Genomic DNA, 15,686 nt, shown 5'->3' on the forward strand with positions numbered 1-15,686 from the left:
CGTCCGAACATGTGAGAGCTGAGCAGTGCTCACACATACTTTATGAAACAGGCTCCAGGTCTGATTGTTTACAGTCAAAAACTGCATCTGAGTGTGATTTAAATAAGTTTATTACATGCAGTATATTTGTTTGTTGTGTGTTTCTTTGCATATCCTCAAAATGTGAAGGCACAACTGTCTAAGATGAAAATATTGATAATACAGCAACGGTACTGAAAACTGTTGTCACATGATAAAAATGATCAATTGATTTTCACGTCTTGTCAGAAGGACCAGTCATTGTTCCGACAGCTCATAATTCAGAAACCTCAATAGCCTGAAAAATGTCCCATTGGCCTGAAAGCCCGTTAACCTTCACATAAAAAGTCAGTAGTAAACCACATTTAATCACAAGCCGTCCAACAGTTAAGATGTTTCTGTTTTTGTTTTCTTCAGTTCAGGTTGTGGAACGAGGGAAACTGAAAGCTGTGATTATATTTAATGTTTGTTTAAACCTGTTGGCTGTGATTGTGAACACACTGATGGTAACACTGAAATAAAAGATGAATTCAGTCCAGGTGAACTGTTTGTCTTCCCTGTAACATCTCTGTAATGTCATCTTTAAAGGTTCTGTATGTTACTTTCATAAATCTTGTTATCAGTGACCCCTCTCTCTGAGGACGCTAACTGTCTGTACTCTGTAGCTGCAAGCGGGCACCTGGGCGTTGACCAAAATAAATAACCATCATATAATAATGTTACCAATGTTTCTATATTTCATTTGGACCATAGGCTAAATGATAATTTACTGTTTGAAAATTACTTTATCAGCTAACGCTATGAAGCAACCAACAGCAGAAGCTAGCTGGCTAACCCTCCCTCAGTTTACAATTAGCTTATAGCCTAATCATTCCTGACTTATCATAATACTTAAGTTAGTATCAAAGATCATATTAGCTGGGGAAGTAATTTGGCAAGAAGCTAGCCAACTGACATATCCACTCAGATAGTATTTTGCTAGCAAAAATGTTACTAAAGATCCAGTTTGTGCCAGAGAGGCTCCTGCACTTGGACTTAGTACCTAAGTCTGTCTAAATCCTATATTTCATATTTCAGTGTTTTCCTCTAACATCAGGATTTCTTTTCAGCAGTGGGTGGTGCTAAAAATATGATATGGGGCGATGAATTAAATGGATCAAACCACAAATAAGACAAGAATTAGTAAGCTAGCACAGTCTGCAGACCCTTCACCTCACTCCTCGCCTCTAGGACACTACCGCCCATGGAGGAATTGGACGGCAGCTCAGACCTTAGTGCTGTACCAATTTGAATTCAGCTAGTACAAACCCCACCCTCCAGGTTCACAGCGGGATTGTGGCCAGCAGCAGCACAGGGTCTAAGCCGTGTAACTGCAGCAACAGAGGATTTGCTGATGGCGTGGAGTCAGGTGGATGAGACAGCAGTCCAAAATCAGACCCTCTGAACTCTGTCTTGTTCTGGCTGAATGAGTTGTTAAATGTAGGTCCGTCTCTGCCAACTAAAAACACATTATCACTATATATTTTACATGTCACTGTTCCTTTAACGTTAGTGTTTTTTTTCCTCAGTACCGAACCTGAGACGCCCACCTCTAGGACACTATTTTCCAGGAAAGTGGACGGCAGCTCAGACCTTAGCGCTGTTGCAACTTGATTTCAGCTAGCGCAAACCCCAGACACAGGGTTCACAGTAAGCTGGTGGTGGTCAGCAACACTGCTGGGTCTAACCATGTAAAGGCAGCAACAGAAGGTTTGCTGATCCACAGAGGACTCCGGGATCAGATCCTTGGTGCTTGGGCGCTTGGTCTTGCTCTGGCTGAGTTCGAGTTGCTACAGGGCGCTGAGTGAAGTTTTATCATGGACCATCATGAAGTTAGCGGACTCCATTTCCTAGTGTTACTTTAGCTAATATTGCTCACTGTTAGCTTTGGAGCTAGCTGAAGAGAGGCTTGGGAACGTGTAATGTCACATCCTTTTTGGATTTTCCTGGATAATTCAAGTCTTTGACATAGAAGTCAGTCCACAGGCTGTTGGAGGCAACAGAGAAAGACGGGGAAGTCTTAAGTTATGTTACAACCAGTTCACCCACTGGCAATAAAAACAATAATACATGTAAGAAGTTACATACAGAACCTTTAAATAATACACAAACATCATAATACATTAAAATGTGACATTTAAAGTGTGAACACATTTCGTACAGTGTCTGTTCATCGCAGGACAGTTTGTTTTCTCATCAGGACATTTGTTTCTGTTTCTTCTTTGTGTTCCTGTTTAAATTAAAATGCTCTCCTGCAGAAACTCGAGGCAGCAGGTTCATATTCAATACGAAGAGAAGCTGAAGAGGAGATCATCTTCCTCTCCGCTTCTTCTTCAGGTGTTTCTATTTGTGACAGACAACTTGTCACAGTCTTATTTTTTCATGCCTTATGTTTCCTTTTTTTGTTTTCACTGATTGATTTCTCAGATTAAACAGAAGTATGTCCTCCTTTTGAGGCCTCTTCTCACTGCTTCCTTGTCCTTTCCTCTCCTCCCTCCTTGCGTCCTTGCTCCCTAGCTAACAGGATCCACCACCAGCACTTTACACTCCCTCTTGGCGATCTTGTCCAGCGACAGCAGCGTCTTGTCCTGCGGCGGCAGGTAAAGCGGCCGGCCGACAGGAGAGCCAACGGGAGGGGTGATGGCCCGGCGCTCCATGGCACTGCCCGTCCTGACACACAGACAGACAGACAGACACACACACACACGGAAATCTGATTGGATGAAACTTGGTGGGGATTATTACAGCAGTTGCGATGATAAGGTAATGCCCACAAACAAATTCAGGGTGATTTTCTTCTTAAAGTCTCTGCATGATCTTGTCCTACAGTCCAGATTACAAAAAATAACAACGTACATGTACCTCAGTACTGAAGTACAGCACTGAGGTATTGCGTCAAAAGCCAACGCAGCCAGGGTACCTTGCACTTCATATTTTGACGTAGAAAGTCCATGACCGAACGTCGATGTGTGACGAGGTCGGAGTGAGAATGTGTTGATCACCGGCCTCCCGGGTGAAAGTCGGTGCTTGTTACTCAGACTTCCAACACCTTTACCTACCTTGTTGTCTCGCCACGTTTCCCCCTGACGGCGCCGGGGGCTTTTAAACAATAACAGCGACCAGCTGCGTATTATGTCAACATGAAAGGACGGCTTTTTTCGTCTGTGTCTGACACAGGAAGTCACTGACCAAGCACTGTATTTTGATGACTTCAGAGTAAGACCAGGTTGCGTCTCCACCCCAAAAAGGCTGTGAGGCCATGGTCTGCGTTATGACATTCTGTAGTCTCATTTAGCTGCTTGTTAGCAACCGTCTTTTTTAAGACACATAAAAGCTTTTAAATTCACAGTAGGGTATTTGCTGACATATTTCATGTTGTAGAACAAAACATGAAACACACCCTGGGTACCTTGCACGTCATATCTCGTGGGGAGTGGAAAGTCCATGACCAAATGTTGATATGTGGCGAGTTTGGAGTGAGAATGTGTTGTGAAACAGTATCCACAGTCTACAACTAGATGAATAAATAAAATAAATCTTCCCGGTGTTTCAGGTCGTACCTCATGATGTGGGATCGAGATGGCTGCTGGTGGGAGAAGGACTGTGATCGACCCAAACTGGCCTGGTGTCGGTCCAGCAGGTCTCGAACCGCCGGGCTGGACGGGCTGTTTTTACCTGGACGGTGACGAGAGGACACGACACGCTCAATAACTTTAGCATCTTATTTACACTGAGTGGAATATTCTAGAGCTGCGCGTATTAGTCAATCGACAAAATCAGCAGAAAACTATTTATCGAATCAATACTACAGTGAGTTCTGATGCTTTTTTTTGTCCTACATGAAAATAAAATGAACAGTTGTGTATTTATGAAGTGATCATCAACATCTGAAGACATCACCTGGGGCTCTGGGAAATTACACTACAGAACATGTTTCACTTTTATAAACTAAATGATTGACGGAGTGAATAAAAGGCAGATTGATTCATAAAGAAATAATAGTTAGCGCAGCTCTAAAATATTCATAACAATATCAAAGGATGTTTTTCTGTTACGTGAGAGCGGCCGAGCATCAGGCGGAGGGTTGGACACCGAGGCAGTGAACTGGAGCTTCAGCTTCATGTGTTGGCTCAGCTGCAGATAAACACAGAGGGAGTTAATGAGAGGAGAGAGCTTCTTCAGGATTAAATGTGTTTGAACTGGTCTGAGATCAGAGTCAGCGTACCTCATACAGTCCTGGTTTGAGGATCTGAAAGGCCACGCTGAAGGACAGAGTGCTGCCTTTGCGACAGTGTCCGAGGTTACTGAGAGGAGTGTGACAAACAACAGCCGCCAGCGACGCGTCCTCACCTTGACCTCGACCTCAACACACACACACAGAGATATAATTATTGACATTATCATGGCTGTATGTGTTGTTGTGCTCCTTCTCCATCTCCTGTAGCTCTGCCCAGGTGTGTCGCCTAACAAGGAACACCTTCTCTAGTAACGAGGTGTTTAAGAGTTTTCATGTCTGATGTTAAAAAAGCTCGTGGAATTAATTGTTCTAAAGGTGTCTTATGTGGTTGATTTGGGTCAGTGGTGAAGTGGTGTTCTCCCCACAGGGCTGCACAAAGTGTAACTAACAGAGTTTTAGTGGACACTCTTGGAGCGTTCGTTAGGGGCGCTGTTGGAGCCCGAAACGTAACATGTGAATAAATTTTCAAGGAGCAGCTTCTGGTGTGCGGACTTTATCTTTTATTTCATACTTACCTTTTGGTCCAGCACCCAGCATTAAGTTTTTTTGGGATGTGTGTGCTACCTTTACCTGTCACTGTTGGTCGGTTATTTACCACACTCCCAGAGCGCAGAGTGACTCTGGGCACAGATGGAGCAGCAGAACATCAGGCACAGTCAAAACCTAATCGTTCATTAGGTCGGAGGTGAACTAACCCTCCCTGCTGACACATAACACTGGCTCTGTGAAGACGTGAAGACTAGACAACATGTCTCCAACATGTCTCACAGTCTAACACTGACTGGTCCTCACAAAGATAAAAGAGTGCATCAGCAGACTGACCCTCTGGAGTCCAGACGAGTCGAACAGCCAGGAAGTCCTGCAGGTTGTTGAGCAGAATGTATTTGACCTTGAAGTGTTCCTTCACCTTGACGGTGCTGGGACAGCTGGCCGTCATGACGAACCGTGGCCGGTCCAGACGGATACTAGGCAACCTAAGAGAGACGGGAGGACAGAGGGAGGGAGGGTAGAAACATGTTGATTTACAAACAGACAGCCAGGACACGTCCCTGCGGACATCAAGGAGCACTGAATTCACTCATAACAACTTTAAAAGACACTTTAAGTGAACTGCATGTTGCATTTAAAATGTAACTCACGCAGAGACGTGAGTGGGAAAAATTTAAAGGTCCTGCCTACACATGAGCTGCAACTATTATTGTCATTATTGATTAATCTCCAGATTATTCTCACAATTAATTAAAAAATACAATTTCCCAGAGCCCATGGTGCCGTCCTCAGTTTGTTTCTTTTGTCCAACCAATGTCCAAAACTCAACGACTCCTCAGTTACTGTCATAAATTCTCAAATTTAAGCAGCTGAAAACAGCAAATGTTTGACTGAAACAATTAATCCAATGTCAAGATAGTCGGTGATTGGTTTTCTTTAGATCTACTCTTCAATTAATCAACTAATCGTTACAGCTCTCGTCTACTCAGATACTTTCATTTTCCAGTCTCCACAACTTTGTTTTATGGAAACCTTCTGTCCACACTAGAATATATAAACGACTCCCAACACTCGCCGGGCCAGTGGGTGGTGATAAAAGCTACATCAACGATATGTCAAATACAAGAGAAGAAGATTCTGAGTGTGAGCAGTGAGCCGGTGCCAACAAATCAAATAATAACAAAACAGTACGAGCTAATAATTTCTTTATTTGTACATATTTGAAACATATTTATTCAACATCTTTCTGGTGCACGAGGTGCAGTAAAACTGAAACGGGACTCGTGTGGACAAACAACGAGGTAAACAAACTGGTAGACCTCCATCGTTGTTGTTTCTGGAGCATGCTCATTCAAGCAATGCACCCAAATTCGTACATAACCCACATATTTTGAAAGGCTGCGATCATGTGACCAATGTGCTGCCGGCAGTAAAAAATATGAAACAGTCCTGAAAAAACCTGACTTTCGCTCAGGACTTTCCCCTGGAGTCGCATGTTCGAATCCTCGTGACCTTTGAGTCATTTTACAGTACTTCCTCAACATGTTTCTTTTCCTAAATCGAACCACAGTAACTTTACGTTAACTACATAACTGTACGTTAAGAACGTAACGTAACGTCATTCATGGGGCACAAATCCGTAGGATATCATACGAAACACTCTAGGAGAATACGTTGGCTCATTACACACAGCAACGACATGCAAATGTTTTAAAACATCTGCACCTTAGAAGTCGTTTTCTAAAACTCAGTTTGTGGACGAGGGGCTAAAAGGTGAAGGAAAATATCTGATTTCATAGAAGTAGAAGATGATTGGCGGTTAAAATTAATTACAAATTACGCCTTACTCCCCTCCTGCTGGTGGCACCCAGGTGAGGACCTTCTTCACCTACCTGCTCAGTTCTTACCTGTAGTGGGTGTAGATACAGTTGGTGAAAGGCATCTTGGGAGTCGACCACTGCAGTACAGCGACCAGGGGAACCTCCAGCCCCTTCAAAATAAAACATACGAAAAACTAACATGTTGTAGTGAGATAAAGGAAAAGTTCTGACCACAAGAGGAGTTCATACAGGTGGAATACAGGATATACTGAAGCGGTGCAGTCGAGTCATGAAACATGGACCTGGAGACAAATGTTACATCATGTATGTTTTTCAAACGCTGGAGAAGAAATTGAGGTTTATCAAAAAATTGTTTTCCACTTTCTGCAAACTGCAATAAAACGTTTTTCTCTCTTGAAGTAAATCATGTTTTCTAAGAACCAGACAACAGTTTTTGTCTCTCAATATTTGGATTTATGGATTTCTAAACATGTTAAACCTTCTTTACATCGGGACATCTTGGCAGAAAATATATAAATCTGCTTTTCAAAAATGTCCCGACCAAATCAGGCCCTAATAACCACAGAAAATCTCACAAAGACCATAGTTAAACAACAGAAATAAAGTCAATGATAAGAAAAACATAAAAGATCACGAACCTCGTTGGAGTCGTCTTGTGGCATGTCATTGAGGTGAAGCTGAAACAGGAAGTCGTGCTCCTCCAAAGCGCTGAGCATGCTGGGAAGGCGGCAGGCCAGGCTGTCCACCCTGCAGAAAGACGCCATGCCGACCTCACCAGACTGATGGCTGCAGAGCAAGACACAAAGCAGTTTTAAACCATCAAACTTGTGTGAAAACTGAGATGTAAAGACTCGCAACAGAGGTAACACTGTTTAATTTAACTAAGCAGATGGAAACAGGGCGTCATGTAAGGTCAAGTTCAGACCAAAAATTCACAATGAGACGAGCTGAAACAAACAACTTCTTTGTAAAAAGCTGGCGGTTAACAGGAAGTGACCACCATGACATGGTGTATCATCTCTAGTCAACAACTCTGTACTTCCGTTCTGATTTGCAGCTTTTCAGACTTATTTTGTGGCTGAATATAATTTGTAGCTTCTTAAAATCTGAATGAGGATAGTGATAGTGAGATACTGGCTACAGTGATGAAACAAAACCAGCATCAGATGGACTGTATTCATAATCAATACGCCACAATAATATAAATAAACAGCAGCAACATGCCGTCTGCGGTCATTTTGACTTGACCAGTGGACTTCACTACAAGCTGATTGGCTGTTGAAACAGGTTGGGGGAAACACTGTGGGACAAGGATGAAAGTTAAAGTGGCAAAAGTCTGTCTGAGGCGGGCGGGAGGGATGCTGGATGGATCCGTCAAACAGACTTTCACCCGAGAGATTTCGACTTTCGTGTCCCGTACGATTGTAATGCCAACCCTGTTCTTTTTTCCCTTAACCCAATTACATGTTTTTGTTAAAAAACAAAATACATGGAGTGCTACTTGGGTGTAGAAAAGGGTGTCCCTCTGGTGCTCTTCAGTTTAGGGATCCAAGTAGAACTTAAACGAAGAGATCTGAGGCACTCAGAAGGGTGATATCACCCTTCTGAGTGCCTCAGATCTCTTCGTTTACGTTCTACCTGTTTTTGTTGTTGGAAAGGAAAAGGAAAAAAAAAGTCAAATTGCGGTGTTGTACTGACGTAGTGCTTTTATTTTGAAAGAGACTGTATCAAACTGTACATTTCCTGTGAAAACAGAAGTGTATTTTGAAAACAGACAATGCATGTAACAGGCTGAAGTTGACATGGCGTCCCAGAACGTCAACAACCAACACACCCAGGGTACCTTGGACGTCATATGTGGACGTGGAAAGTCCATGACCAAATGACATATTTCCCCGTCACATATATGCTCTGTAAAGCCCAGACTTCACTGTTGGTCCATTTGTGCGTTTCAAGTTTTTCTTTACGAGCTGTTCAAACAGCTAACAGGTTTTTAATAGTGCCAGCTGCATTCAACCAATCACCACATACTCATGGTTCCTCTTGTGCTCGGGGAGTATAGTCTGAAATAGGAGCTAAAAAAGTCCCTCAGAATGATGTTCTAAGAACTGTGATAATTCCTCGTTCTTGTGGTGTGAACACGAAATAAAACCACGGTTTACAACTATGAAAAATTCCGTAAGTGCCTTGTGTGTTACCAGTGCATTAATTTAAAGTGGTAAACAGACGGTTTCACTGGAGCAACTCAGGAGCCATCCATAATCAGGAATGAACAGAAACCCTGCAGCCAATCAGAATCCAGTATACACCTGGACCACGATGTAACACATGATAAAACAATACACGTCAGACATGACAGAACTCCACATGTTTCTGTACATACCACACGTTGTCCACCAGCAGCACGGAGCCATCTGGCATCATGGGAAGGTAGGAAGCATTGAGGTTTGGTAAAATCCGAACGTCCCGAACACTCACTTCCTCCTGTGAAGACTCGTTCAACACTGACAGGAAGGAGGAATAAGAATAAGTATTTTAGTTGTAGACCAAAGTGTTCAAAACTCTGAAACAAAATAATTCACTTTTATCAAAAGATTATTTTAATGGCTTTTTTGTGCCGACCACACAGGAAGTGTTTCAGCAGCTGGCAGTGGCTTTTTGTAATAGTTTTAATACGTTTTTGCCTTAGCTCTCTGAACTCCTTGAGATGAAAAAACTTTCCATTGTCCAGTGGGATGATCTGAGAGGCTGTGTCACTTCCTGCCTTAACCAGATTCACTGCCTTGTCCTCTGCTCCACTATCTTTACATTATGAGCCTGTTGGTCTGGTGTGAATCCCATAATAACAATATAAAAAGAATGATCGCTGACCTTTGAGGACGGCGAGGTGTCTCCCAGAGACGGTCATCTGTTTACAGCGGACAGTGGGAGGCGGCAGGACGGTCAGAGTGGTGCTCACTGTGGACGGAAGCAAAATACATGTTAACTAACCAACAGTTAGTTTTATTACAGATTAATCGTTCAGTCTGTGAAATGTCAAAAAAAGTGAAAATTGCAATTTCCCAGAGTCCGAGGTGATGTCTTTGATCTTTTTTTATGCGACCAACAGTTAAACCCCCAAATAATTTCAGTCTAAGATCATACTGGACAAAGGTGAGCAGCAAAGCCTCTTAGCTAAAGCTGTGTGTGCCTGCCTTGAAAAATGCGTGAGGTCCCAACATTCCTCCTTTATGAATACCAGTTTATGTGGCCATACACATGCCATGTATTTTGCACCCTAAAATCAATGGCTTTCAGCGTAGACGCGCGGCAGTCTATAGCCCTTGTGACGCACATGTGTTCCTGAGTGCCTGTTTGCCAGTTCAACTTTTGGAACGCAGCAGTGTGGACCGCATGTGACGAGGAACAACCAATCACAGCTGGGAGAAATCTTTCCTTCTTCAGTAAATATCAGTCTGTGATAAATATGGAGGAGAAGTTGATGATGTTAGTGCAGAGCTGTCAGAGCGTCACATCTATCCCTGAGACGATAGGCCAACAAACAGAAGATCAGCTCTGCTCTCAGGATTTCATGTAAGTTGGCCATGATGCTGTGCATGTTATGGTTGCTTAACAACTTCAGACGCCACCTGCCTCCACGCTCTTGAAAGTTGGTGTGAAAAGAAAGACGTGGCACGTGTACGGCCCCTGTGCGTGCAGAAAGGCGTAAGCGTGGGTACACATTGTTTAAGCGTCTGGCCCCTGGCCGTCATGACGGGGACACGCTGCCTCCCTCTGTCTCCAGACTTGGTTTCATGGTTAAGCATTACAGACCAGGAAATGGATTAACTCATGAGGGTCCTCACAGGTATGAAAGCAGAAAGGTGTGTGTGTTGTACCCTGAGCTTTGAAGGTGTTCAGGTCGTGTCTGAAGGTGTGTGTTGGCTCTCGTTGCTGTAGGACGCTCAGGTAGCCGAGCTCCTGCACCTCCGCTTTCTCTGCCTCCTTCTTCCACACCGTGACCATCACCTGAACGCACACAGAAGAAGAAAACTGCTGACCAAACACACTATGCTGACTCGTCACCCAGCATGAATAGTCACCCAAAAAAATAACCATTTGTGTATTAATAACTCACCCTGTGTAACACTAAATCTGTGAAAAAATTTCAGGCCATAGTAGCTCAGTGGAGAGAGCGGGCGTCCCATGTACGAAGCCAACAGGCTCATTTGAGATGAGTCAGGCCTGCGCAGATTCCATCACTGGCGATCGCAGCACGATGCATGCCAGTTAGTTTTGTGTCTGACTTCATACCAACTTGCTCTGACGCCATACAAAAGTGGACAGCGATAATCTTGTGAGATCAAGGCGATTGCAGTTTTTAGAGTCAGGCCCTGCAGCAAGATGCAGGCCGATCTCGTCCACTTTCCAGGCGAGGCACAGTTCATCTTGATAGAGTCTAATGTCCTTGCCGCAGTGGCTGTGGGTTCAATTCCAACCTTTGCTGCATGTCATTCCCCCTCTTTAATACTTAATACTGTCCTATTGATTAAAGGCAAAGGCCCACAAAATAGTCTTTAAACGACAAAACGTGGGGCGTTGGTTGCGTAGAGGATAGTGCTGGCGCCCCATGTACAGAGGCACCACCCTGCTGCAGCGGCCGTGGCCTGCAGCCCTTTGCTGCGTGTCATTAAAAAAAAAAAAAGCAAAACAGAACAAAAAAACAAAGAGGAATTAAAGTAAACAGGGTCCACGTTAAACAACAGGAAAACTACATCAAAACATGCGTCTACCCATTCTCACACAACTTGTGCAGAATAATCCAAGTCTCATTTATCCAGTGGTAGGCGCAAGTATGTGTTTGAACCCTGCTTGTGTATTGTATTGTACAGGTGTTCTACTCATCCATGGGTGAGACTTTTTGTGCAAGAGTGTTTTAAATTTCAAGGTTTGGGCAAAGATGCAAGTGTCTGGGAAGGACTGTTGTTAAACACAACCCCTTTTGTTTCAGTTCATGAAGAATGTTCTTTGGATTCTTTGTTCACCATAAAGAGATTCAACATAACCCTGGGTGAGAAACTGATATACAAATGATTATTTTGTGGGTGAAAATTCTCTTAATGTTTAAATCCTTAACCTGTGTGGTGTCTTCATGATGTTGGAACTCTGTGAAATTATACAAGCTTGAAGGTTTCTAGAAGCAAACCACAGGTCCCCATTTCGCGGTGGACCTAAGATCAATTTCTTGGATCCCACCTGAGTTTGCAAACAGCTTTTACACTTTACCAACAAACTGTGAGGGAGAACAGACGGACAGATGTTCCTCCTGACCTTGACTTTCAGGGTGCTGACGGGGAGTTTGTCCAGAGACACGGTGAGGGGGAAGATCACTTCATCCGTCAAAACCACTGGCTCGTCCAGAGGAGACTGACATGGAGACACAGACACACTGATGAGAAGTCATGATGAACCCTTACTGAGCAGCAGCTCAGGGTTCAGTAACCTCAGCTCAGAGGTATTATAAATATATGAAAATAAGTGATGTAGTTTGTAGATGCCAGCGTCAGCAGAGGGAAGCACTGGGTGGAGAATGGCACTGATGTTCACTTATAACTCACTCCATAACATAACTTTTCATGCATGTACAGCACAGCAACACACTGATGTTGGGCAGGTATAATGTGTGCACCATCTTAGTATAGCATGTTAGCATGCTAACTGTTGCTAATTAGCAGTAAACAGAGACCAGCTGAGGCTGAAGTGAATGTCATCAGTTCTGCAGGTATTTGGTCATAAACCAAAGTGTTGGACATGTAAACATGTTGACCTGATGACAAGTCAGAGGATCACTAAAGTTTTTACAATTCGGGCTTTGACCTACAGGTGACACTAAAGGATAAATCAGGAGGGAGCAAAGGTCGGAGGGGTTCATCCTCTGGGGATCATGAATGTCAGCACTAAATCCATCAACAATCCATCCAATAGTTGCTGAGATATTTCAATGGATATGTTAGAACTCTGACCTGCCTGTGGCTCTGAGGGGTAAGTAATGAAGGCATCAACTTCAGTAAGATTTGTCTTTAGGGGATCATGAATGTCTGCACAAAATTTCATATCAATCCATCCCATTGTTGATAAGGTATTTAGTTCTCCTTCCTTTCTAGACAATCAATGTGAGTCTCAACACCGCTGTACCTGAACAGGCGCCCTGCGGAACTCCCTCACCGCCGTCCCAGATGAGTTGTGGATGAGCAGAGGCTTGCAGTCCCTGAAGCTCCGACACCGGGAGTCCACCCTGCTGCCGAGCGCCGCAATGGCTGCCTCTGCTGCTGCAATGTAGTCTTCCTCACCGTCATCGTTGGCTTCATCCCCGCTGCTCTGGTAGTCGTGGTGATGCTGGTGGTGGTTGCCCCGATGGCGGCTACTTTCACCTGGACTCACGCTGGCCACGGCACACAGAGATCCAGCCAGCTCTCTCCACGCCCGGCTACTGGCCGACTCTGTCCCAAAACCGGCTGCACTGCCGTCTGTGCCCCCTGCTGGAAAATCATGTGCACACACAGATGAATTCATGCTTGTGACAATCTTGATTGGCTACATTCATTGTATAATCCTGACCCCCTGATACTGTCTCTGCTTTTAGCCCTGATTTGGTCCAGTGTTTTTAATATTTTGGCCCTGGTTTGGCTCAGTATTCTGCAGAGTATTAGCTCTGGTTTGGCTCAGTATTCTGCAGTGTATTAGTCCTGGTTTGGCTCAGTATTCTGCAGTGTATTAGTCCTGGTTTGGCTCAGTATTCTGCAGTGTATTAGTCCTGGTTTGGCTCAGTATTCTGCAGAGTATTAGCCCTGGTTTGGCTCAGTATTCTGCAGTGTATTAGTCCTGGTTTGGCTCAGTATTCTGCAGTGTATTAGTCCTGGTTTGGCTCAGTATTCTGCAGTGTATTAGTCCTGGTTTGGCTCAGTATTCTGCAGTGTATTAGTCCTGGTTTGGCTCAGTATTCTGCAGAGTATTAGCCCTGGTTTGGCTCAGTATTCTGCAGTGTATTAGTCCTGGTTTGGCTCAGTATTCTGCAGTGTATTAGTCCTGGTTTGGCTCAGTATTCTGCAGTGTATTAGTCCTGGTTTGGCTCAGTATTCTGCAGTGTATCAGTCCTGGTTTGGTGAAATATTGTCCGGAGTTCTGTTCTTCATCTGGTTTAGTGCTCTCTGGTGATTTGGTTAATTCTTCTCTTGTGATTTGGCTCTGGTTTCATCAATATTCATCACATACATCAACAATCATTATATCAAATGTCCCCTGTTATTGGGTTGTGTTTTGTCCCTGCTCTGACTCTGTATGACAGATATGACCTCTGCACAGCGTCTGGTAAAAACAAAGATGGAGAAAGGTGCAGAATGAATTTGATCTAACAGCAGGATTCCCTCCGTGTTGCCTCTAATTCACGTTGAGTAAAATATAAAATGATGTAAATATTGTTTAGTCTCATCACACTGTGAGTCCCTCTATGAATATTAGAGGACATTAAACATCAGCATGCTGACACCACGGGCTCAGTACTGATTAACGCACAGTGATTGGCTGTATTACAGAGACATGAAACATATCTCGGTTTATCTTTCTCCCTCCTCCCTTTCATCCTGTGCCAGTCGGATGTGGGCATCCTCCTCCTGCCCTCCCACCTCCTCCCCCTTACCGGGGCCGTGCTCGGTTGGCGTCGCCCCAGCGTCCCTGCAGCGCAGCACCAGGAGAAAGCGGACCGTCTCGCCCAGGTAGAGGTGACTCCGGCGGGGCAGAGTGCGGTACCGGGCCGGGTCCGACAGATCCGTGATGGGCACCGCCGGGAAATACATGAAATACTCGCACTGCGACTCCATCATCTGCACCATGGCGACGACCGGAGGAGGCTGAGCGAGCAGGGACAGGACCGGAGTCAACAGACAATAAAACACACACACTTCCTGTCGTCACTTTCAAAATAAAAGCACGCACATTGTCTGGGTTACAGAAAAATTAGACCAGTGCGCCCCGCAGTGGTTTATTATCAAAAACAACAACAATACAGTCAGACATCACAGGTTATTGAAAAGAACAGGAAACATGTCAGGATAATTGTCAAAATACATAAAATAACAAAAGACAGCAAATATAAAGTGGTACAGCAGGTCCATGGACTTCTCAACTGTCTCATGGTTGACCTATACATGATATCACTGAAAGTTAACTAACGTGATTAAGAAGAAAAAGATTGTGCTTCAGGTGGGAAGAGATAAAGGAGATGTAATTTTCTGCATTTAAAAAGACAAGAACATGAGACATTAAATAAAAACACAATGGCCAGTTCATATAGCTCAGCTATAATGTTTAAATCATGTTAACTTTATAAATGAAACTGCAGTATAGATAAAGAAGGTAGATATGTTTATATATTTTATACATTTATAGAATGTAATGTATAATTTTTATTTAACACACCGGTCCTTGGGAAGTATTCCATACAGTAGGCTACTTATTAAAAATAGGAAGATACTTTAGACCATGGAAACTGATTTTTGGTTTGATGTATAAAGACAACTGTTGACTCATTTACAACTTTCAATTAGAATTAATTCATAACTTTCTAGCAACTGGAAAAATGCTAAACATTTAGGAGTTTACTTTTTTTTCCCCGTTAAAGGGTTTTTTTGGGGAGTTTTTCCTGATCAACTGTGAGGGTCCAAAGAGGGATGTCATATGCTGTAAAGCCCTGTGAGGCAAATTGTGATTTGTCTTATTGAGCTTTATAAATAAAATTGATTGGTTAAAGTTATAACATCCTGCCAAAGTAATCAATCAATTCAAAGTTACTTAGATAGGTGGAAAAAGTTTATTGAAGCTGAGGGGTGGTGAGAAAAGATGTGGGGTGAAACTTAAAACTGTGAATGGTCTCTGCTCTTATATCTCTTTACGAATGCCTGTTTTGTCAATTTGAATTTGTAGCGGTCGAGCTAATTTTGCAATATTGTTATGATTGTATGACTATTTGTCCATGTGTCATGTGAGGTACACTGGGCACGTTTACATGCGCACAATAATCAGATAAC

The 15,686-nt window shown here is 43.5% G+C and overlaps 1 protein-coding gene across 1 annotated transcript; it reads right to left on the bottom strand.

The window, feature by feature from the left end:
* Window positions 1–97: 97 nt before the first annotated feature.
* LOC117266855 (trafficking protein particle complex subunit 14-like) lies at window positions 98–14,530 on the bottom strand. The gene is made up of 13 exons (XM_033642241.2): window positions 14,300–14,530; window positions 12,799–13,142; window positions 11,935–12,030; window positions 10,503–10,632; window positions 9,496–9,582; window positions 9,008–9,128; window positions 7,263–7,410; window positions 6,691–6,773; window positions 5,117–5,268; window positions 4,283–4,419; window positions 4,113–4,191; window positions 3,618–3,732; window positions 98–2,727 (listed from the first exon to the last, which is right to left on the bottom strand). Exons 1-13 carry the CDS (start codon window positions 14,490–14,492, stop codon window positions 2,571–2,573), a joined length of 1,842 nt encoding a protein of 613 aa, XP_033498132.2. The 5' UTR covers window positions 14,493–14,530; the 3' UTR covers window positions 98–2,570.
* Window positions 14,531–15,686: the final 1,156 nt, after the last annotated feature.

The sequence above is a fragment of the Epinephelus lanceolatus genome, chromosome 11, assembly GCF_041903045.1.
Source record: "Epinephelus lanceolatus isolate andai-2023 chromosome 11, ASM4190304v1, whole genome shotgun sequence".
Lineage (NCBI taxonomy): Eukaryota > Metazoa > Chordata > Actinopteri > Perciformes > Serranidae > Epinephelus > Epinephelus lanceolatus.

What these genes read in the sequence shown, in the direction of transcription:
- LOC117266855 (XM_033642241.2), bottom strand. Translation starts at nt 14,492, where the DNA reads ATGGTGCAGATGATGGAGTCGCAGTGCGAGTATTTCATGTATTTCCCG. An exon ending in CTGCTGGTGGACAACGTGTG is followed by an intron (nt 7,411 to 9,007) that starts GTATGTACAGAA and finishes CTTGCTCTGCAG; the next exon opens with CCATCAGTCTGGTGAGGTCG. An exon ending in TGTATCTACACCCACTACAG is followed by an intron (nt 5,269 to 6,690) that starts GTAAGAACTGAG and finishes CGTCTCTCTTAG; the next exon opens with GTTGCCTAGTATCCGTCTGG.